At 40.7% G+C, this 23661-nt stretch overlaps 1 protein-coding gene across 1 annotated transcript; it reads left to right on the top strand.

Annotated features, from left to right (window-relative positions):
- The first annotated feature begins 751 nt into the window (after positions 1 to 751).
- Positions 752 to 23105, top strand: LOC143018500 (aldo-keto reductase family 1 member A1-like). Its single transcript, XM_076173882.1, has 6 exons — positions 752 to 907; positions 7956 to 8415; positions 8518 to 8653; positions 12838 to 12997; positions 17771 to 17868; positions 21627 to 23105. The coding sequence occupies exons 1-6, from the start codon at positions 833 to 835 to the stop codon at positions 21667 to 21669; spliced, it is 972 nt and encodes a 323-aa protein (XP_076029997.1). The 5' UTR covers positions 752 to 832; the 3' UTR covers positions 21670 to 23105.
- Positions 23106 to 23661: the final 556 nt, after the last annotated feature.

Here is a 23661-nt window from a genome sequence, read left to right as displayed (position 1 = left end):
AAGTATTGTTATACTTTTTTTGTACTTGGTGACCACGTCGTCGCTGCATATTCCAATCTTGGTCTTATCAAAGTAACTAGTATTTTCTTCACCATTTCTTCATCCAGGTATAAAAATGCCACTTTGATTGTTCTTATCAAATGATAAATTTCTCAAAAATTTTTGTTGATATGTTTCTCAGGTGACGTATTGTTCATAATAATGACTCCCATGTCCTTCTCATTTTCTACTTCTTTTATTTCTTCTTCCAATTCATATGATCCCACTATTCTTTTTTTACTTCTTCCAAATTCCATTATACTACACTTCTTGATATTGAATTCCATCTCCCACTTCCTACCCCATTCCCATACTTTATTGAGATCACTGTGTAGCGACTCACAATCTTCTTCAGTGTTCACCTTTTTCAACAATTTTGCATCATCCGTAAAGAAGCTCATATAACTTTCAATTCCTTCATCCATATCGTTGATATATATAGCAAACATTATTGAGACCAAAACTGTTCCTTGTGGAACACCACTTATCACTTCATCCCAATTGGAGTGTTTGTCTCTTATCACCACTCTCATTTTTCTTTCATGCAAGAAGTGTGTGTGTGTGTGTGCTCGTACATAATCGTAAGAGTAAGTTAATATATCAGCTGTTTATCTGATGCTGTAAACATCTAGTAATACAAAAGAAAAAATTAAGGTTGCTCAGTTTCTTATTTAAAATTTATCGTCCCATTTTGCTTGGGAAGATTTGGCAACTATCACTCAGAAGTTAACGTTCATACAACTGACAAGAGTTCTTGAGCTAACAGTTGTCAAGCAGTCGGTGTCGAGAAATCATGGCCACGAAAATTCCCTGTGTAGAGCTCCACACGGGCCAGAAAATGCCAGTCATCGGCATGGGGACATTTAAGGTATTTTGACGTTGTATTGACGCAAGCATCTTTGAGAATTTCTGGGTGAGTTTGTGTATGGTTCAGCAAGTCACGAACAAACTTGCCGGTGCGTGAAAGGCCGAAAAAAAAAACATATTTCCCATTCATAATGTAACACATGTTTAGTTTATTTGTATTTTTTAATGTTCGCATACGTATTTTTTCCATCGAATTAAAAAATCACATTTGTTTTGACGTAATATTGATATATATTCTATATATTCTTAATATTTTTTTTCGTTACATACACAACTGTACGGTAGTATGTCGATGCAATCTATTCTAATATTGTAAAGGCGAGTATTTAAGGAACATTTGTATAATTTTTATATTTGATACATGTTTTTGAGTTGTACGGTACGTGACTAAGAGGCGTTTTTCCATGAGGTGTAAGGTACGTGACTGAAGCGTTTCGCCATGGCTCACGAGCGGGAAGCTCCGCCCAGAGCGTGACGTCATCAACCTTGTTTGTAAATAACTTGAGGACCTTTTAATATATTAGGAGCGAAGGGGAAAAAATTCCACCTTGGGTGTTCAGGATTCTGTTCTATCGACATTCTTTAGGAGGTTTCATTACCTCACCCCACAATTGTAGAGTGTGCAGCGAACTTCACTCCTAAACTATGGCCGAATGTCCCTAAGGCATTCGATCACTAGGCCAGGCATTTGGGCACGTAGGAGCTAACGACGTCAGATCTAATCTAACTCACCGAACTCACCAGACGCCGGGTAGGCTAGTGCCTGTCAGCCACTGAGTCCCGATGAACGATTTTACTCCATTCTTGTCGGATCGCAAAGGTCTCTTCTCTCTCAATTTCAGTCAGGCTACTTCCCCTCGCCGCCAGTGCTTCCCCAACTCCTTCAACCCATCTCTTCCTTGGTCTTCCCACAGGTCTTCCAGATATTTTCTCGGTAACTGGTTCTCGTTCATTCTTTGCACATGTCCATACCATCTTAGCTTGCTTCTCTCCACCATCTCCAAAATTGATACAACTCCCAGCTCTCTTCTTATATCATCATTCTTCAACCTGTCTCTCCTAGTCACTCCTTTAATCATTCTCAGCACCCTCATCTCTGCAGCCTGTATCTTTGATCTTGTTCTGCTTGTCAATGTCCAGGCTTCTGATCCAATGTCAGATCTAATCGACGTTCCAAATCCTCAAGCGTGTGACATATATATATGGGGATATGAAATATATATATATATATATATATATATATATATATATATATATATATATATATATACATATATATTATATATACATATGTATATATATGTATATATATATATAATATATATATAATATATATATATATATATATATATATATGTATATATATATATATATATATATATATATATATATATATATATATATATAAATGGTAATATATTTGAATTATATCTGTAATACTTAGAGATCTAAGCCTCGTTCCAAATCCACAGAATAGAGGGGCGTGTTGAAATTTTACAAATTACACATAGGGTTTTGTAGGGTGAAGTGACCATTGCGTCCTCTCATGCCGGTAGTGACCATTAGCGTCCTCTCATCCCGGTAGTGACCATTAGCGTCCTCTCATATGCCGAACTGTTAGTGGATGTTATACATTATGAATAGTCTAAGAAGATAGGAGAAAATGTTAATGATTCAAAATAAGTGGAAAAAAGGAATCGGCAACTGGTGGCCGGACGGTTTCAGCGTAGTATCACCCACGCTTCCTTTGATTGGTAAGGATGTCGATTGGATATATTTATAATTTAAAACAGAAACTGTGTAATATATTTCTTTAAATTGAGTTGTATTCGGGATACAAAGAGGATTTGCGATAAGTAGGTGATGTGAGAGCGTATTATGAATCACGCTTACCTTGATTGGTAAGGATATTGATTGGAGATAGTTATTGAAATTAGAAACTGTGTAATATCATTCAGTGGAAGCATATACTGGGTCCCATCGTTTCAACCCGACCAGAAGTAGGTGTAATACTCGCTACACATCTCGCTGCTGCCTGATCTCGCCTCTGAAAGAACCACCATACCCAATCTAAGCTTCCTGAGTTACGCCGACAAAAAGAGTGGTCGGTCGTTCTGGGAGAAAGAATGTTTCAGGTGCCCACACAGAGAGCCCGCCAGAGGCTCACCCCGGACCTGGCTCGACATGTTTGTGCCTCATTTGTAACACCCCTGCACAGCGGATTTGGTAATTTTGACGAGGAACTGTTGCAAGCCCATCCGTACCATATGTGTCCAGTATGGTTGGTCTGTGATTCGCTCTCCCACGCCCCCACCCATCGCAGAGCCTAACTAGGGGAGACCAGGATTTGGGTATACATATTAACCTAATAGTCCCAAGAGCCATGGGAGAGTATACTCACCCACCACCTTGACACTATGGGATGACACCCGCGGACCGTGCGGTGTCGGCCCAGGCGGTAGTTGCTTGACTCAGGGCGTGCCTGACTTGCAGATTCAAGTCAGCCAGCCCAGCCGATATGCCTTTCCGAGCCAAGAGGGACCATCCTTCCTGACCTGAATAGAGGAACAAAAAGGCGTTTTGTTTGTTTCAGGGGGCACCTCAGTACGACCATGGTACTGGGACATCACTTAGCCTCTAGGACTCCCGTCTCCAGATCCTGCAGTGATACTTTGCACGGCAAACGCGTGGGTTAGTGACCCGTAACGGGTTTAGATGGCCACTGGCACAGAGTTCATCTGCCCTTTCATTGGTTTTATTTTTCCTCAATTTGTGTGTCCAATACACCCTCCTCACTGGCGGGTCACCAGTTCGGAAGCCGGTTTAGTCGATGACAATCCGTCCGTGCGGCAGGTAGTACATAGTGATATGGTAACAGTAAAAGGGAAACTATATATGAAGGAATGGTATAAGTCCCATAGCTATCATCTGTCTGTTTCTTAACTTGTGTGGATCAGTAATTTTAGATCACATTATTGGGGGCAGAATGATTTTAGTTGTTTAAGTGGGGAGCTCAGGTGAGCCTACTATTGATCAAGCTCATAAGTTGGGTCTGTCCTAGCACTGGGAGAACGGTGCTTCTAAGTTATATTAATATAATATCTGCAGCAGGATCGTCTAAAAATGCATCTGATTCCAAGTTGAAGAAATTGGGAAAACATACTTAAAAGACTATATTACATACCTCCCCCTTCCCTCTCCCTATCCGAACTAAGCAAGGAGATACAGCAATCCTCATCTGTCCAGGTATCTATCACTTCCACTCCATACCCCTCTCCAAGCAACTCCAGCCGGCATTTTCCTACATTGCCCAAACACTGTCAGGCTTTTGTACCTCCCCACACCAGGAAACTTTAATTTAGAAGCACTATCAGACATCCTCAGACAACTCCCGAGTTTGGGGAGAGCGCACCATAATCCCACGAAACAAATATCATTAAAGGGAAAAAAAAAAAAAAAAAAAAAAAAAAAAAAAAAAAAAAAAAAAAAAAAAAAAAAAAAAAAAAAAAAAAAAAAAAAAAAAAAAAAGTACTTCCACACTTTCTCCGAGCCGGCAGCACAAAGCAGACTAGGCCCCTGCACCTGTCCAATATACACAAAGCCATAAACTGATCCCATACATTAATATTTGAAACACATGTAACCCATAGGCCCACCTTACATGTGCCACACTTGTAAACATTAACCAGTAAACAAGGAATTGGAGCTGCAACCAATACACATCTAAACACACAAAAACTTGCTAACACAAAGCATTCATTAGATATATTACAAATAGGTATCAGCAACATTACAAACGTACAGTGTTACAAGTCATGCATAAACGCAACGTACACAGGGAATAAATCTAACACATCATAACACACTACCTATATTTATTGAATACACTACGTATGCAACAACACACGAAATAAATCTAACACATCAAACCACACCACCCATATTCATTGAATACACTACAGTCGGGGAATACAAAACCAACCAAGTGCCGGAATACTGTTCTTGTGTGAAAAACAAAACGAAAGAGGAAAGACAGGTTGGGGAGTGTAACCTGTGGCAGGGAATGTAAATCCTCTTCGGACTTTCTTGATTTGTTGAAGTGAAGGGATATTTACACCATGAAAGCATGGGGATGTAATCCCCTTCAGGGAGAGTCCCCAGGTACTCCCTTTAAAGGAGAGAGTTCTCTCCTGGCAACGCAGTCGCCCCATATATATCTAGATATCTATATATATATCTATATATCTATATCTATATATGTGAACATGCCTATCTTTGCATATTTGGTGTAGTTAACAGATATTAGGATTGGGATTTATACAATAGTACTTGTGTGTGTTGCATTGCAATGAAGTATGTAGTATTGGTGAATGCGTTTTGACATGTTGTATGGATTGCGGTTATGATTATGTAGTTTGGTAGGTATAAGGAAGTGGTTCATGATCTGTCTGATGACACTCTGTACTTGTTTCGGTAACTTTCCGTTGGTTGGTGGCGTGATGTGTGTTGCATGTGACAGAGTCAGGTGTTCACGATTTGTGAATGTGGAGGTCAGCAAGACTGGAGGTATTGGGAGAGGCCGGCACCTTGCATGCATGTGGATCACGTGTCAGGCATGTGACATCGTAATGGTTAGTGATGGTATATGGATACATTGCCTCCCCGACCTCCTTGAGGTGCGTCCTAGTACCTCGGGTTAAGGTTGAGACGGTGAGGATCAGCATGCAATTGCAAGAGAGATATGATAACGTGTCACGTCGCTAGTGGGAGACATTGACTTGTAAAAACCGTTATTTGTTTGAATGAGTAAAGGGAGGGGTTTTACGTATATTATCATACCCTGGTAAGTATTCATTAAGCTATGGTAAAATATATCTTTACACTAAAAGTCTTTTATCACTTTGTCAGTATCGATTCTCTTTTCAATGAGAATTTATGGGAATATGTCTGCCACTAGTTCGGGATATCTTTTCAATGAGATGTTTAGTTCCGTTTTCATCGTAGTTCAAACGAGAATCTGGTAGCACTTTCACTTGGTACTATAGCTTAATAAATGTAAGGCATCCTAAAAATCAGTAGTTATTAGTTTGTGTGTGAAGTTATTTTTAGAGTATGTTTGTCGTAACAAATCTAAAATATATGGGAAAAATTGTTTATATCGGAGATTTACGGAATTCAGATCGCTTCGTAAAGGGAGGACTATTCTCTTGTTTCAACGAGAACTTTACGTACACTGTCAGTTTTCTACATTTAACTGGTAATCTCTTTTCTGTGAGATTTCACACTTTCAAGTATGTGACATACAGATATCAGTATGTGTGTGTGATATCAGTTTTCCTATCTTGCATAATGTTCAGGTAGCAATATACTGTATGAGTTTGGGATTATTTCCAATGGTCTGAGAAATATCTAGTATCTATCCAAATGTTGGATAACATTGATTGGTCCGTTAGTTATCATATATTCGTATTGATTAATTGGTGGGACACAACTTTATTTGTTTATTATTCTTTTTGTTTCATTTCACTGTAATAAATCAATGTTGCTTATATTTGTTTCGTGGATGTCAAGTCGAGGTTCTGTGAATAATTATTGGCTATATTCTGTGGGAAATTGTCGTTTTTGTAAGGTAATCTGCTGTTTCTATCATTACTCGTGTATTTTGATTATGGAACTTTGTGAATTTTGTGTTATGTTCAGTGTAGTTGATTTTGAGTTGAAACCAGTGTATGCCACCAGTCGTGTGAACTTATGGGGCTACACTGGTGGTTTTAGTCTCGACGTCTCTCTTCGGAGGCGTCGAGAACCACCGCCTGGCACCATTCGTGTAACCGGTTAATGGTTACTCAGGTGGGCGTGGGAAGTCGTGGACTGGCGGTCTCTCTTCGGAGGCGTAGGGAAAGGAAGCGGACTGCCACCGCCGCTGCCGCTGCCGCTGCCACCAGTCGTGTAACCGGCTAATGGTTACACAGGAGGCATAGGGAGGGTTAGCGGACTGATCCCACCGCTGCCACCAGTCGTGTAACCGGTGAATGACTACACCTGTGGCAGGGGATGTAAATCCTGTTCGGGCTTTCTTGATTTATTGTAGTGAAGAGATATTTACAGCATGGGAGCATGTGGATGTAATCTCCTTCGGGGAGACTCCCCAGGTACTCTCTCTAAAGGAGAGAGTTCTTTGTTGGCGACACAGTCGCCACATATATATGTGAATATGCCTATGACGTATAGCAGTGGCATGTTATCGTCCACAAGAATAGAAGCGCTGGTAAACCCCTGGCCTTAATAACAATATCTGGCTTTAAATGCATGTATGGTTGTAGATTGAGCTGTGTCTTTTTTTAGGCTGTGTCTATTGATTTATGTTTGGGCTATATCCATCCGTAGCTTTGAGCCTTGGAATCATGCTGATAGCTTTGTAAGGTTTATGTATCTTTGAAGGATAATTTGAAAGCTCAGTTCCTCCCTTAGCATACTTTGCCAATCAGTGGTATTTGCCGTCTTCAATATTTTTCCTTTGGTAGAAGTCTTTTGATTTGTAACATTGGCATGGACCATGTGCACAATTATTGTGCACACTATTGTCTGTCATTTTAGCTCTTTGTGGAGGAATAATGATTACTTCTAACTTCTGCTATACTTTTTTCCTCTTTGAATATTTCCTTAATCCTCCTTATGACACCACCTCTTCAGTTTTATTGGCACTGTGAGTAGGGGGGGGAGCGGCGTCAAGACTCCTACCACCGTTTTCCTGTTTATCATATAATATGACTAAATGAGATGGCTTATGGGGATTAGGGACACCCTCTTTTTCTATTTTCTCCCATATAGAGTCAGTGCAAAAAGTATTCTTAAAAGAGGGATTAAGACCTTTTGTATATACTCGTACATATACTTATGTTGTTAGTTCAGTATTTCCTGGTAAGTTGTGGGGCGATACATGAATTTCTACCATAATAAGTTTTTGTGATTGTATATTTCAAGCCAAACTATTTATATAATTTCTGTTTATTTAAACATAATTTCTAATTTCATTATTTATAATTCAGGTAAAACATGATGAAGGTCGTGTGGCCTTCAATGCAGCACTGGAATGTGGATACCGCCATATTGATACTGCATACATGTATTTTAATGAGGAAGTAATCGGCGAAGTTTTGTCCGCATGGTTTGAAAGTGGCAGACTGAAGAGAGAAGATGTTTTTATTACTACAAAACTTCCATTAATTGGGAATCGCAAAGAAGATGTATCTCGATTCCTGCAGAAGTCACTTGACTCGATGCGGATTTCTTATGTTGACTTGTATCTTATTCATTCTCCAATTGGCTTGAAATGGAAAAATGATATGGACACCTTTGCTTTATCAGCAAATGGAGAATGTTCACTTGAAATTGAAACCGATTTAGAGGAGCTTTGGAAGGGAATGGAAGCTCAGGTTGATTCTGGCAAAGCTAAAGCAATTGGGCTCTCCAACTTCAATAGCAAACAAATTGAGCGAATAATGACAGGTTAGATTGTTATGATTGAATACCACATTGGAATTGTTTTTGGGACTGAATATTATGTGATAGTAACTTTATATCTATATGTCGTTATTGCTAATTTTCCAGCTAGCCGGATCAAACCAGCCATTCTTCAAGTTGAAGTTCATGCCCATCATTTGCAAAAACCACTGCGCAAGGTCTGTGAACAGAATGGTATTATAGTGTGTGGATATGCACCTCTTGGAGCCCCATACAAACATGAGTAAGTTTTTTTCTTTTCTTTTTTCCTTGCGCAAAATTTTGTACAAGAAGAAAATTACAATCCTTATCAGGAACTAATGATAGAGACCTGCTAGTGGTCATGTAAGATGGATGTTGGATAGAATCGATTCCCCATAACCCATTTTCAAAATTTTCAACATCCTCAACATCCAAGGGGCACTAAGCCTCTGAACTGGGCTCAAGGCCTCTGTGAATTTTGATTACCTTCTCCAAATTTTCTTGCATAAAGCTGACAGATGACAGATGTTCTCCTCGTCTAACCAGTGACATAAAAACAGACCCATTTAAATGTAACAAAGACGAGAACCTATTTTTATTACTCAGAGAGATCTATAAGAGGGCCCAAGGACCATTGCTGGCCATTGTGGGGCTGTGGGCTTGCATTCAGTGAAACTTCTGGCAAAATTATAGTATCTTACTCCTTCCAGGATTTGACTTTTGTTATGTGTGTTGGAGAATGGTGGAGACGATGTCCCACGTAGAGCGATGGGCGTAGGTGGAGCGTAATAGGTGGGTTGAGGAAATTGACGGCGTCCTTCATTGTGGGATTTTGTCCGAGAGCGCTGGAAGTTGGGCGATGAATCAGGGATGGTCCTGGGGTTTGTGTTGTCTCCGGCTGCTGGTTCGCTGTTGCTGGGCGAGTTGATAGATTCTGTCCGACGACGGTGGTGCTTGGGTTGAGACTAAGTTGCGTGTAGTCGTGGAGTAGTGCGGTGATGTCGGTTACTCGCGTTGGGAACGTCCTGGAACGTAGCTAGTGTTCGGCGTGATGGCGGAGGGAATTTTGTCCGGTTGCGCTGGGTTGAGTTCACAGCGAAGTGGATAGGCTTTTGTCTCATTGCAGGCGCCGTTGTAATCACTCTTCTCCGCTATTCTGGAATGATGCTTGAATTGTTCTTTACATCCCAGTGTGGTCCACCAGAAAAATGTTCTTTGGACCCCACCGCTGTTCACCAGATATGTTGGATGGTGTTGTTCACAACATATGGGTAGCGTTCGAGTGGAGCGGCTTCTCTGGAGGCGTGGAAAACAAGCCTTGTTTCTTGTCTTTATTCGAGTGAATATCTCCCGCTCTCCGAAGAGGAACGGTTCATTATATACATCAATCCGGCAAGGTTGCCGACAAGGGAAAAATATTTACATGGTCGCTGTTTCCAGCGAGACTAGACATCGAAATTATTTAATTTACATACAGGGGCAACAAGAAATGATGATACATCACTTTGTATCATTTATATATATGTGTCCGAATGTGGACTGGTGAGACTAATAACCTTGTGGAAATTTATTGTCGAAGTGGCAATATCTTCGTTAGCAGGAACCAAGGGTTTGGTGACAGCTGTGCGCGTCCGAGGTCATGACCCCGATAATTTGGAGTCTCAGGACAATAGACTTGACCGCGACGCTTGACCCTTGGTGTACGTCAGGTCTTGACTACCATCTTACACCCGTTGTGGTGCAATGCATGTGCATGCGTATGCGCGTACTCGTCTTGTGGGTGAGAGCCGGTAGATGTAGGTAGAAAGGAGACTGCGTCGTTCTAGAAGTTCTCCAACATGTGTACCACTAAATACTAGAATACTTAGAATTTCTAATTTCCTCCAGCCTCTCCCCTTTAAGACTCAATCTAAATAGCTGCCTCCCTTTCCCCTTGTACATCATACCACCTTACTTTTGCCAACATTAACTTCCAGCTTCCTCCTCTGATCCAGCCACAAGCACAGTGTCAACTGCAAACAACAACTGGTTTACCTCCTATTTCCGTAATTTTTCACTATTTAGCATCTCCAAACCCTCGCCCATTACCCTCACAATTACCTCCCATACCACCCTATCCATGGTGACATTACATAGCCCAGGTGCAACCCCATCTTCACTTCAAACCGCTCATACTTGCCAATATCCTAACCTTACACAAGCTCCTCTACTTATGTAAAAACATTTGACTACCTACCCTCAACAAGATGCCTTATCTCATACATTTGCAACACATCTCATAATGCCTTTCTATCAACTGTGTCACATATCTTCTCCAAATCCATAAAAACCCAAAAGACATTCTTACATTTGAAAAAAAAAAATTGCATATCTACATTACTTCAAGGATTTCCTTAAGATAGTCTGTTCTTTATCAGTTACTACCTTTTTACCTTCTCAATCCTCTCAATTAACACCCTCCCTTTCATATTTGTCCCCTTTCCCATTGTATAGGAAAATTATACAAACACTCCAGTTTTCTGGTACACTTTTCTCCTTTAGACACACAGCAAACATCCTCACTATCCAATCCACTATAACTGTTTCTCCTTTCGTCAGTCATTCTACGTGACACCCATATAACCAAGGTCCCTTGCCATCTTTCATCACTTGAAATGTTTATTGTATCTCATTTCCTATTATCATCATAATAAATTGGGGCATAGGTAATCTCCCATACAGACATCTCACTCCAAACAACTCTTGACAGGTTTGATCAACTTGCCCCAACCATGAATTTTGTGGGCCTCCCCTTCATCTCCTTCATCGAGGGTTGTCTCCCCTTGTGAGTAGGATCAACATCAAAGAAACGTGCCACATGTTCATATAGCCGGACTTGACATTCACGAATTATGCTGGTAACTGGGCTAGGCTGAGTCTCGCAGTAAAGTCTGTGGTTTGATATGAAGTCATTCCAGCAATACCCCATGATTCTCCGAAGGCAATGAGTAATGGTAATCCTTCAAAGTATCTCCTGACTTGACCTACAAATGTTATACACTGCACTACCAAGCTATGTAAAGTTTTCCAAGACCTCAATGTCCGTGTCACATGAATGGACAGACTGAGCTGTATCATCCAGTAAGCCCCCAAACTCCTGGAGACTTCAAGTCCAAGCGGTCTCACCTCCCTCATTTCCTATAGCCTTGTCATTTTCTTCTCCCATCATAGTAATTTTTCCGGCATTTCCCGCTACCACAATCAATGCCTACCTGACCTCCATATTCAACAGTTCTCTGAAATACTCTACCCATGTCCATTTACCACATTTATTCCATTAATATCTGTCCATCTGCACACTTTGCCTTTTCTTTTCCTGCCTTACCCTCCTCACTCTCATAATTTTCCTCCAATTGATTTATTATTTTCAAAATTATCTTACACAACCTTACATCTACTCCTCCTTCTGTGCCTGTCTCATAATTCCATAGTTCTATTTTGCATCCAAGCCTCATTATCTCACTTCTCTTTCTCTACCACCTTTATTTCTTCATCCCACCTTTTGCTGCCTCTATGTCTTTTACCTCCCATCCTTCTTGTCCCAAACATTATATTTGCTCATTCTATATCTTTCTACTTGAAACATATCCATTCTATTTCTATTTTTTCCTGTCTCTCACTCATCACCTCCCACACTTCTCTCAACTTTTGATATTTGTTATCTTTATTCTCCTCAACACTTCTCTCCAACCCTCCATTTCCCTTTCCTTCTATTTTCTTCCTCTCTTAATTCCCCTGCTTTTGCCATAAATCATCAGCATCCAGAACGCTTCCAATCCTCCCTTTGTGTACCACCACACAATCCACTATTTCCCCTTTGATCACTCTCCCCTCCATCACCCTTTGCCGCTTTTGTTTGTCTCTCTTGTTAAGCAAAGATCCTGCCAATCTCTTCCCTCTTACTCTCACCTGTAGCACATCTATTCAAATTTAATGACCCAATTACTAGGGATCTAGGTGGAGTCCTCCCAGACCCTCTTTTGCCACAAATTCTTGTAGGAGGAAAATAGAAAATGGAGGATCTCTAGAATCTTTGTATAGTTCTATTTAATAACTTTTAAGGACACGCTTGATAATGCTGTTGAGAGCTGTTTGGAGTGGGAAGGGTGTGCATAGGAGCTTGCTCAGAGACCATGGAGACTGGTGCTGGTGTGTGAGTGAAGCAACGCACTCCCTTGCATATGCCCCAAATTGATGATTATGATATATGCATATATATACAACTATCTTAGTTCAATCTGGTATTAATCTTTGAACTTTTAAATTCATGTGATTCAGAACTGTATCCCACTTATAAAATTGGAATAACCTATGACAAAACCCGTTGTAATATGCTGAATTACTGTTATTTAATTTGTTCAAAGGAAGTACACTAATTCTCAAATTATTTTTATGCTTAACCTTTAGAGATGAAGGTCTTGTCCTGTTGAAGAATCCAGTGGTGTTGAAAATTGCAGCGCATCATAAGAAGACAAATGCCCAGGTGCTTTTGAGGCACCTAATTCAACATGACATCGTTATCATCCCAAAGTCATCAAACGCTGAAAGACTAAAAGAAAACTTAGAGGTTAGTTATTACATTTTTTAAATCTGGTATAGATGTTTTTCTGTACAAGGATAATAAAAACAATGGTGACATTTGAATTACATTGTCTTTGGAAAAAAAAAGTCTGAAAATTCCCATGCACCTTATATGCCCAGGGTCAGGCTATAATATGGCTGTTATTAGCAAGTGGTGGCTTCGGTTTTGCAATAGGCCTATCGGTACAGTAAACGGAACTTTATTCACCTCTATTACCATTTTTTTCTCCAAAATTTTGTTAGAATATCAGAAACTAGATATTATAAGTTATGGGAGGATCTTGATTGAGAGGATTAGGAGAGGAACAGAAGGAGTAATTGGTTAGGAACAGTGTGGATTTAGGACAGGTAGAGGTTGTGTTGATCAGATTTTTGTGGTAAGACAGATATGTGAGAAAGCTATAGGAAAGGGGAAGGATGTTTTTTGGGCTTTTATGGATCTGGAAAAGGCTTACGACAGGGTAGACAGGAAGGCACTGTGGGAGGTTTTGCGGATATATGGGATAGGAGGAAAGCTTCTAGGAGCTGTCAAGAGTTTTTACGAGAGTAGTAGAACATGTGTCAGGATTAGAAATAGAGAGAGTGAGTGGTTTGAGGTAAAGGTGGGACTTCATCAGGGATGCGTTATGTCACCCTGGCTGTTCAACTTGTACATGGATGGGGTGGTGCGAGAGATAAATACAAGGGTGGTGGGTCAGGGATTGGAGATGGTTAAAGAAAATGGAGAAAAGTTGGAGGTGAGCCAGCTGTTGTTTGTGGATGACGCTGCGCTTGTGGCAGGATCGGAGGAGGGATTGAGGAAGCTGGTGACAGAGTTTGGGAGAATGTGAAAGAAGAAAGCTGAGGATAAATGTGGTTAAAAGTAACTTGATGAGGTGTACAAGGGGTGAAAGTGGCAGTAATCTGGAAGTGAGCATTAAGGGAGAGCAACTGGAGGAAGTGGATAGTTTCAGATACTTGGGTGCAAATGTGGCAGGAAAAGGTGGAGTGGAGGTGGAGGTAGAATGTAGATTGAGAGAAGCGAGTAAATGCCTTGGTGGATTAAAAAGCGTAATGAGGAATTGACATTTGGGAATGGATGCTAAGAGGAGACTGTATGAAGGAGTGATTGTGCCAACAGCACTGTATGGGGCAGAAACATGGAACATAAGAGAGGAAGAGAGAAGGAGTTTGAATGTGTTTGAGATGAGGTGTCTGAGAGGTATGATGGGGGTTACTAGGCTAGATAGAGTGAGAAATGAGGTGGTGAAGAGGAGAACATGGGTGGAAAGGGAGTTGGGAGATAGGGTTGATGAAAGAGTATTAGGATGTTTTGGACACATGGAAAGAATGAGTGAAGAAAGACTAGTAAAAGAGGTATGGAAGGCAGATGTGGAGGGAGTGAACATGAGGGGAAGAGGGGAATGTCTGTTGAGGAAGGATGGGAGAGGACAGAAGACGGGTGAATGGAAAATGGCTGTATATAGATGATGTGTGATGCATGAGGTGGAATGGGTTGGGGGGATGTGGGGTGAGGTAGTATGTGTGAGCAAAATTTGACGCAGCCCAAAGGTATTTCTCCCCGTCTTCTCCTTTTATGCATGGGGGAATGGAGAGGGGGGGGGGGTCGCCGATTTAATGAAGCGGCCTTGCTGTGGATGTGCTGTGCCTTGCAACACTGCCTCTGACCCAGGGTGGTGGACAAGGTGCAGGGATGACCAGTCATCCAGGAGGTGCTAAGATAAGAGGGAGGGTGGAGGGGAGTGGAGTGGATTTAGGGATGGAATGGGTGGGAATGATTTTATGCCTTTTTCTTTTTGGCTACCTCCCTTGTAAGGGGGAAAAAACCTTGGTATAGGTATGTATGTATGTACAAATATAGAAATAATTGTAATTTGTACTTTAACCAGCACCTAACAAGTACATCTTTTGTTCACAGCAGGCATGAGGCTGTTAGTTGACCAATGCAAAGATCATTCACAAATATTTTAGATTTGCAATAGGACTACTGGTACATTTTTTCTCAAAATTTTGTTAGAATGTTAAGAACTAGATTTTATGAATTACAAATGTAGACATAATCATAATTTGTGTTTATCATTATATAACAAGCAAACTCTTTGTTCACAACATTGGTGAGGCTGTTATTCGATAAATGCAAAGACTAACCCAAAATATTTCACATATTTGTAAATGTAAAGCTGAAGCATAAAATAGGAATGTCCAAATTGAAAATTTAGGGAATCATACATAAGAATGCAAGAGCTCAAGCAGAAATAATGAATAAAAGCTTTTGGTCAGTCAGAAATATATGGAAAGATTGTGAACATTATGAACGGCATAACAGTGAGAACAGAGGAAGCGCTTAAATTGTTAGACTGGAAACAAAAAAGGCCTCAGGACCTGATGAGATATTTGGTAATTGGTTCACTAGAAGAGGGAAAGGTAACACTGGACTGGAAACCAAGAAGTGTTACACTAATCTATAAAGGAGGTGACAGAGGCATCGCTAAGTTATACATCAGTGCATCAGTATCCTTGAGTAGTGCAATAGGGAAGATATATATATATATATATATATATATATATATATATATATATATATATATATATATATATATATATATATATATAGATGGATTAATAAGCTACACCATTGGAATTCGAATCCTTGCATAAGTGACTGCTTTATACAAAGCAAGGACGATACCGTTGTGCTATCATGACCATACAAAATGGTACGATCTGGGACACGACCAGGTTGCACCTTCGACAACACTTGTGTAGCACAGAATATTATTTTGTTGGGTCTTTATTCAGGCGAGCCATCCAATAATCTGTGGCATTGTGACAAATGGATTAACAAGCTACACCATTGGGACCCGTGTCCCAGGAATTCCAAGAGAAATCAGCAGGACGACCCAGAGTTCCAGTAGACCCATATCTTCAGAATGCAAGAACAGTCCCCCACATCATCTCTATTTGGAGATGTGGCCCTGAGGAATTGGCACCTGGTTTCAGGAAGAGGAGTCAGTATTAGAACCAATTACTGTTCTATAGAATGGGTAATGGCATATTTATAAAAGCAATGGAGAGACTTGAAAGTGATAATTATAGAAAATTTACCATGAGGAACACATGGAAAGGATCACTGAGGAGACTTAGAAATTGTTGAAGAATATAATGCCACGTCCACACGGTCGGGCACTGTCCGCCGGGCACAAGGGCTTTGCTCGACAACGGGCAATTTCATCGGGCAAACCATCAAACTGTCCGTTCCCGGCGCCATTTGCGGGCAGTGGATGGAGGGCTGACATCGCTGCCAAACGCACGAGGTGAGGTGCGAGCAAAGTTAGCAAACCCGCTCAGTACAGACCGAAGTTACCTTACCACCATGTCCGCACCTAGTACTAGTGTGTATTGGCCTCGACAAGACGTGGTATTGGTGCTTTGCTTTTCCTCATATTTGTCTCTTTCCTTTGTATATATGGCTCCACTTTCGAAAGGAGAACAGAAAAGCTGCTTATGTTCATTCTCATGTAATTGCAAAACAATTGTTCATTTTCATCCTGCAATTCACGTAGGATTGTCACTGAGCTTCCCATTAAATCACGTCTTTGTAACCACTCCCGGCACCAGACATGTCTCCGTGATTTCTTGTTTTTCTTTTTAATGCAGGCAGCAATTATAATGCTGTAAAGTGCTACCTTCTTTCCAAGTATGGCGGGAACCATGGTTATCGTACCGCACTGAACCACTCCCTCCCAACCTCTGCTTGCGGCCAACTAACCTCCAACCACCATCGTCAGCCGTGTGGACACTTCGCGGGCAGAGTCTGAGGACTTTGCCCGGTAAGAGCAAAGTCTGCCAGGCACAGCTCGACCGTGTGGATGCGGCATAAGAGGCATTCCACTATGTGGGCAAAGCTATGAAAAGAATTGAAAACCTGAATCACCCTGGACTTGAATAAACTGCAGTGGTGTGGTCACCATGCAAAAGATATAAACAAAATTGAGAAAATTCAGACAGCAACAACTAAAATGGTTCAAGAGCCTGCTAAGAAATTATTTGAAGAGAGACTGAATTTTATAAATGTGCTAATGAGAGAAGAGGTAATTTAGTGGTGGTGTTTAGAGCCATGAAATGTGGGTATATGCTTGATAAAGAGGACCACTTAGTGTGAGAAAAGCAGAAACCATGAGATAAAAAAAAAAAAAAAAAAAAAAATCCTTGTAATATTCTTGATTCATGGGTGAGGGGATAGTACAGTACAGTGAAATAAAATAGGTGAAATTAAGATCAGATTTGACCAAAGGAATCTCAGATACAGGATCCTGTGAGCACATCTCTCATCTTGTATACTGTATAACTAGGTAAATACAGTCACTGGCTAGTGAAAACGGTTGTAGCTACATCATCACTTAACCATCTTTGCATTAAATCAGTGTCCTGATAACTGACAGCACAATGCATAATTGACGATATTAACAATGGTGTCATTTTCCCATTAAGCTGTGAGCTATTGTTTTCATTACATGGATGAATATAATGTTATGAACATCCAAACTCTGTATAGGCTCAATTTCAACAGCAGTAGCTCAATGTCACATGTATCATGTCTAATGTCAGTGCTGTGGAGCTTCTCTAGCTACACTCTAACCAATTGTTTTCAGTTGGTGAATGCAGCCATTACGCTGCCCCTCAGAGCATCTGGCAAAGCAGGAAAACACCATTCCCATCACCCTTCTTCATACCAATATATATTCTGGTCTGATTTTAGGTGTTTGATTTTGAACTGACTGCTGAAGAGATGGGAGAGCTGGATAGCTTGGATCTAGGGAAGAAAGGGAAGCTGTTCACATTTAGCAACTTTAAAGGGTATGTATTGTTACAGATCTATTGCATTAACTCATCTTTTCTATTGCACGTGAGCCATGATCATGGTGTCACGAGCTAAAGACAGAAGCTCACGCCTACAATTATCCGGGTCAGGGAAAGGCAGGAGTATCACTTTCTTCACTTTATTCTAACTAACGAATATGAGGGTTTTACTCATGTGTTCAACACCGGTTCTAGGTTTACTCTGCTGCTATGCAGGGTATCACGGGCGACGCCGGGACCCCCCATTGGCGTCCCCCCCACGCATACCCTCGCTACATACCCCCTTGCTTTCTCTCCAAATCACGCATCACTCACACATTACAAATCACGTCATGTCCATACTAACCATCCAGGCACACTTTGCAACATTCATTCATGCACTTTCGCCACATTATTCTTTATTTCATCCATGTTGAATATACAATACTGTATTATTTTTTCTACACATGAAAAATATGATATTTCATGAGATTGGTAAATGACTAATAATGTTTTGACTATTTCTGTGATTTTCATTTAATTACGAAAGCCAAACGAGGAAAAAAGTGCAGAAACAGGAGAAGTGGGAGGAGAGGTTAAAAGTGATAATAAAGTAGGATATTTACATGTATGCAATATGATAAGGGTTGGGCATAGAAGGTGTAGTGAGGAACTGAAATGAACAATTGATGCCTCGCGTTCCAATGACTGGGCACCCGAGGTCTCAAAGTGGTTGTCAGCGGTCTCTGGGCTTTTCCATAAATCTCTCTGAAAAGGAACATTGGACTTTTGTCTGTGTTGTCTAAGTGGGCCTGTTTCTATGTCATTAACTAATAATAGTAGTAGGAGAGGAGCAGTCATAATTTGTTAGTTTTCATTTGAAAAGTTGTCGGAAATACAGCTGAAGTTGAGAGAGATCTTGGACTCTGTCCGGAGACTGAATGTTAATGGGCTGCACCTCCAGACTGAAGTGAGTGTTTAAGTGTTTTGAAAACAAATAGTAGGAAGATGATTATCTCTGACATTTGTGTCATAGGACCACTACTTTCAGGTACAGTACACATTATCGATGAGGTGGGGAGGAAGTTCACAGCTAAAGTCGTGACAAGAGCATAGTAGTCACCAATGAGCTGGGCCTCCACCATCCAGTGGGCACACTAAACCATGCACATGAAGAACAGAGTGAGGTCCAGGCATCTTCCCAAGATGTGAGCAAACTCCCCTGATGGGGTGATGTGCATTAAAGTCCCCTGCAATAAAGGAAGGCTTGTGGCTATCTAGGGAGAGCATTTCCCCAGGTGTCAGTTCACCCTTTTGAGGATGATATATGTTGTACAGGAGGAGGGTGTGGCCATCAAGGATGATTCTGGTAGCCAAGACTTCTACCTGTTCACCGCAAGGCACGGTGGGCACGGGCTTACTTGGAATGGTGGTCTGGACGAGAATGGAGGGGCCGAGTGACCCTCTGGCCCACTGTGTATAGTATACTTGGTACCTACCAACTCGGAGCGGCCGGTTTACCGGCCAGTTGGTCTTCTGCAAGAGGCCTATATTGACATCCCTGGTGCCCATGGCAGCCTGTAAGATGTGGATCTTACCAACAAGGCCATTTGCGTTCCACTGCAGGAGTTTTATCTCTCTTTGGGACGGTGGAGTAAGAGTACTAGTAGGGTGGGAGGGAGGAGGAGGGGATAGAGTTGGGGAGGCAGGAACCATAGAAGGAGGAGGGAAGGTTGCAGCTATTCCGCTTCTGTATCCTCCTTGCTGATGCAGGGAGTTGACATCATGTAGCTGTTGTCTGTAGACACGCTGGCGGTGACAACACAACTGGTGGTACCCAAATGGTTGGCACTTGTAGCAGTGGAGCGACTCCGGGGGAGGGGGATTAGCTTGAATTTGCCCCAAATCCCCAGGATTAGCTTTTCAGGAAGAGCACCTTGCATTTCCACAGTGATATGGCTTGGTACTTCTTTCTTCAGGCCAAGGCCTCTCCTGGCAGTGGTAACTCTCGGGTGCTGCTCCACCCTGTCCAGTGGGAACTCCAAGGAATAGACCACCAACACTAGTTCCATTTGCAGGTTGAGCCGGATGGTGAATCTGGCCTTCTTGTTGTATAGGTTGATGGCCATGACAGCCTCGTAGGCACAGTAGAGACCAGTGTCGTTTGGTACCTTGAATTTCGCAAGCGGCTCTGGCGCCAGTAGGAGAGGGAGTTGTGGGAGAAAGGGGGGAGGTCACATGAGCCGTGATGAGATCGGAGGTTGCAGGAACTAGTGGAGAGTTGGGGGTTCTAGGTACTCTTGAAGATGGTCGCACGGTCCATGGGTGGGGTGAGGGAGTTCAACCTCCATTAATGGAGCTGGGTTGGCCAATGACAGTGGTGCCTCAATGTGACCCGTGGTCGGGATAGAAGCTTTGGGTTCAGTGACCTCTGTGGGAGGGGTGGCCTTCTTCGTCTGTCTGGGATACTGTGTCAGTTTGCCTTCAGAAGGAACAGCCTTTGTGCTCGTGACTGTGTGGTGCTTCAAGCTACCAGAACAGATGTCAAACATTGGATGGGAGGCAGGAGTGAGGTATGGACACAGATGGTGATGGTTGGGCAGATGAGGGTGACCCATATCTGAGACATCAGGACACTGTTCTCAGATCGGGAAGCGACACTAGCGACCCTATCATCACACACGGGGAAACTCAAGTTACCAAAGACTATGGTATGCTATGGCGTCACCACCATAAAGAAACCCCAAGCTCTCTAAGATCACACACAGTGGTGCTTGAGGTCGCTTCAACTTCAAAATTACCTGTGCTCAATGTGCACAGGTAGCCAGCAAAAAGAGTAGACAGTGGATGCCACAGGATGAAGCACACACACACGTGAGGGTGCATACAACCAATCAGTCCTGCGTCTGTGGGTCAACTGTTCAAGGACTTGTCTCCGTACTTGTCACCAATGTTTATGTTTTACACTTGTTTGGTTACTAGTGGGAAGACAGATGGTTTATATGCATTGTTATAGTAGCCTGGTATGCCATCCCATCTGGTTGCTTTCATCTTTTCTGTTTTGGGATTTCGTTCTAATAACACAGTTCAACTTGCATTGTTTATTGTATTCAGTAAAGTACAAAGGAGTGAGTATAAACTTAGTAAAACTAACAATTAAGGTACAAAACAAAAGAGTAATATAGTAATTTAAGCACAATCTTTAAGACATTCCCATTTCATACATCTAGAGAAACTGACCTACAATAAGGGTGACTGCACATAACACCAATGGAGGTCAAAGGGTCTTAATCTTCATCTCTGTGATAATGTTCCATAAGTTAAGAAACTTATGTGGATTTAAAAAGAATAAAATCTGTACAGGATGCCAATATAGCAGAGGGGTTCAAATACATATTGAAAATTTATGAAATGCATAACCTCTGAAATGCCAAAATAGGTTAGTGCTTCAAGGGATTTTACATAGTGTGTGTTTCCTGAAGGGTATGAAGTTTTACGCCAAAGTAATTGCATGGGTGCAATAAGGTGAATCAAACTGAAAAGATAGATAATTTAGTTTTCACTTTGACAAATTCTTTCGTCATCCAGGAGGTGCTCAGATAAGAGGGAGGGTGGAGGGGTGTGGAGTGTATTCATGGATGGAATGGGTGGAAATGTTTTTATGCCTTTCCCTTTTTGGCTACCTCCCTTGTAAGGGTGAAAAAGCCTTGGTATATGTATGTATGTACTTTGACAAATTCGGGGAACTTACATGATATTATATTTATTTATTTCAGACTAGACAAACATCCTGAATACCCATTTCACATACCTTACTAAGCACAAGAGCCTGCCTAGGGCAGTGGTTAGCATACATCAGATGTGGTAAATTCAGATTCAGACCCCAGTAAGTGCTAGGCATCAGTTTAAGTAGTAGTGTCGTGACTTCCTAACTCCTCTCTACAATGGTGGATATCAAAGGTACAGTAAACCATTGTCATATTTCAGTGCTAGTATGACAGTTTTCACTGATTGGGGTTTTGTCTGTTGGGGTATTGTCCGTTCACCACAACAATCACATGGAAGATACAGAACCCTAGCTATATCTGGACAGCAATACAATGTTTCCTCCTTAAGTGATTTATGGGCCTATCCTGTGCTGTTTGATACACCTGGGAGCCATGGGTCTCCTTTAAGAAAGATCTGGGGTAGTAGAGTGATAAATTGAAGCTAAAGACAATTAATTTTTGGTAATTTTATTTTAGTGCACACATGTAAGGTGAAAGTCTTTTAGAATCTATGCCTTTATACTTCTGAATATTTTTTCCACAATGACCTTGCTTTTTCAGTCACTATTCATAGTTATTACAAGATAATGCTCTTCATTTGTTTCTTTATATTCAATACTTCAAAATCTTTATAGTATGACATAGAGCAGGAGGCTACTTGGTCTTTATTGGGGTAATTGTAAGTATTTTATGTTGTTTCCTAGTGCTTATCCTCATAGCTTGTTTGTATAATTATTGTTTTATTCACTTGCATGAAGAACTTCATATTCATATGGGTATGTAAATTAATTTTTATGGATTTGAACTGGTTTGTCAAGATAGTAATAATTCTTTAAGAAACATTTATTTAGTATTCTGTGCTTTCTTTTTAATCACACTAGGATACACTAGATATCTATTATTGAAAAAAATCTTTAATAGGCTACAAGAAAAAGAAGGGGTACAGGAAAATAATTTTAACTCCTTAATTGATAGTGTTAGTAATTAGAACTTTGATTATTCATGGTTGTAGGTATATGTTGTTTCATTCACATTTCTCTTACACTTTGAATATCTTTGATAAATAGCATAGAATGCAAGCTAATGTGATAATGCTTGGTGAAGAATATTATGATTTTTGGAAGATGTATTTGCACAGAAATAGTGTTATTGTAGCTCTGGCTCACCATTTGTAGATTTCATAGGTTTGATATTCAAGAGTAAGTATATGTAGATCTTATATAATAGCTGATATTTGAAAAGGGCTTTGTGACTTTTTCAATATTTTGTTATAATATCTGATACTACATTCATGTCTACAGATTGTATATGATCTTTTATTTGATAAAATGAATATGATTATTTTGAATGACTAATGCAAATTGAAATACTGTAGTAAATGAATTCTATAGCACATAATTACCATAGAATAAGTCAATTCTATATTGTAGGCTACATAATGTAATAGTGGAATAACAAATAAATAATAAATTACTGTTACTAAATTTAGCCATTGCTCCCTGTCTCTTTTTCCTTCAAATTATTATTATGCAGAGCTAAAGTGTAAACAGACATACCAGTTTACTTGACAATTAGTAATTCAGTCTTAGTTTGGTGAAATACAAAAACACCATTCAAATATTTGTATTGTGAGTATAGGAACTGGGAGTAAATCTTCCATTTCATGAATTTTGCTAAATATCATGCTGAAGTCCCCTTGTGGGAAAACTGGAGCCTGTTTTTGATTCACAGGCTCATAAAACTTTTGGTCACTGTTGACACACTGCCTTTTCTCACTTTATGTAATTGGTGATAGAAACCTGTCTTATACTCTCTAAATTCTCCATAAGTTCAAAGTTCCCTGTTATATTTATCACATAAAAATCTTTAATGGAAGGTTATTTTTTTATGAGTTATGATAATAATTGTTGCCTTGAATTCCACTGACTGGAAACCTGCACCAGGCAATGGTCCTTGGGTCCTCCTGTAGATCATCCTGATTAAAAAAATTTAGATGGGTTGTATTAGTGCAGGACTTTTTACACCTCAATCTTGTAGTAGTAGT

This window comes from Oratosquilla oratoria, chromosome 35 (assembly GCF_046742065.1).
Source record: "Oratosquilla oratoria isolate Oo_2021 chromosome 35, ASM4674206v1, whole genome shotgun sequence".
NCBI classification, from domain to species: Eukaryota; Metazoa; Arthropoda; class Malacostraca; order Stomatopoda; family Squillidae; genus Oratosquilla; species Oratosquilla oratoria.
This window is presented reverse-complemented; position numbering and strand designations above follow the sequence as displayed.

Bases quoted from the DNA above. Each gene is read 5' to 3' on its own strand.
- LOC143018500 (XM_076173882.1), top strand. From the start codon at position 833: ATGGCCACGAAAATTCCCTGTGTAGAGCTCCACACGGGCCAGAAAATG. The intron at 8,654-12,837 runs GTAAGTTTTTTT...CTTAACCTTTAG, and splicing joins GGAGCCCCATACAAACATGA to AGATGAAGGTCTTGTCCTGT. The intron at 12,998-17,770 runs GTTAGTTATTAC...GTCTGATTTTAG, and splicing joins GACTAAAAGAAAACTTAGAG to GTGTTTGATTTTGAACTGAC.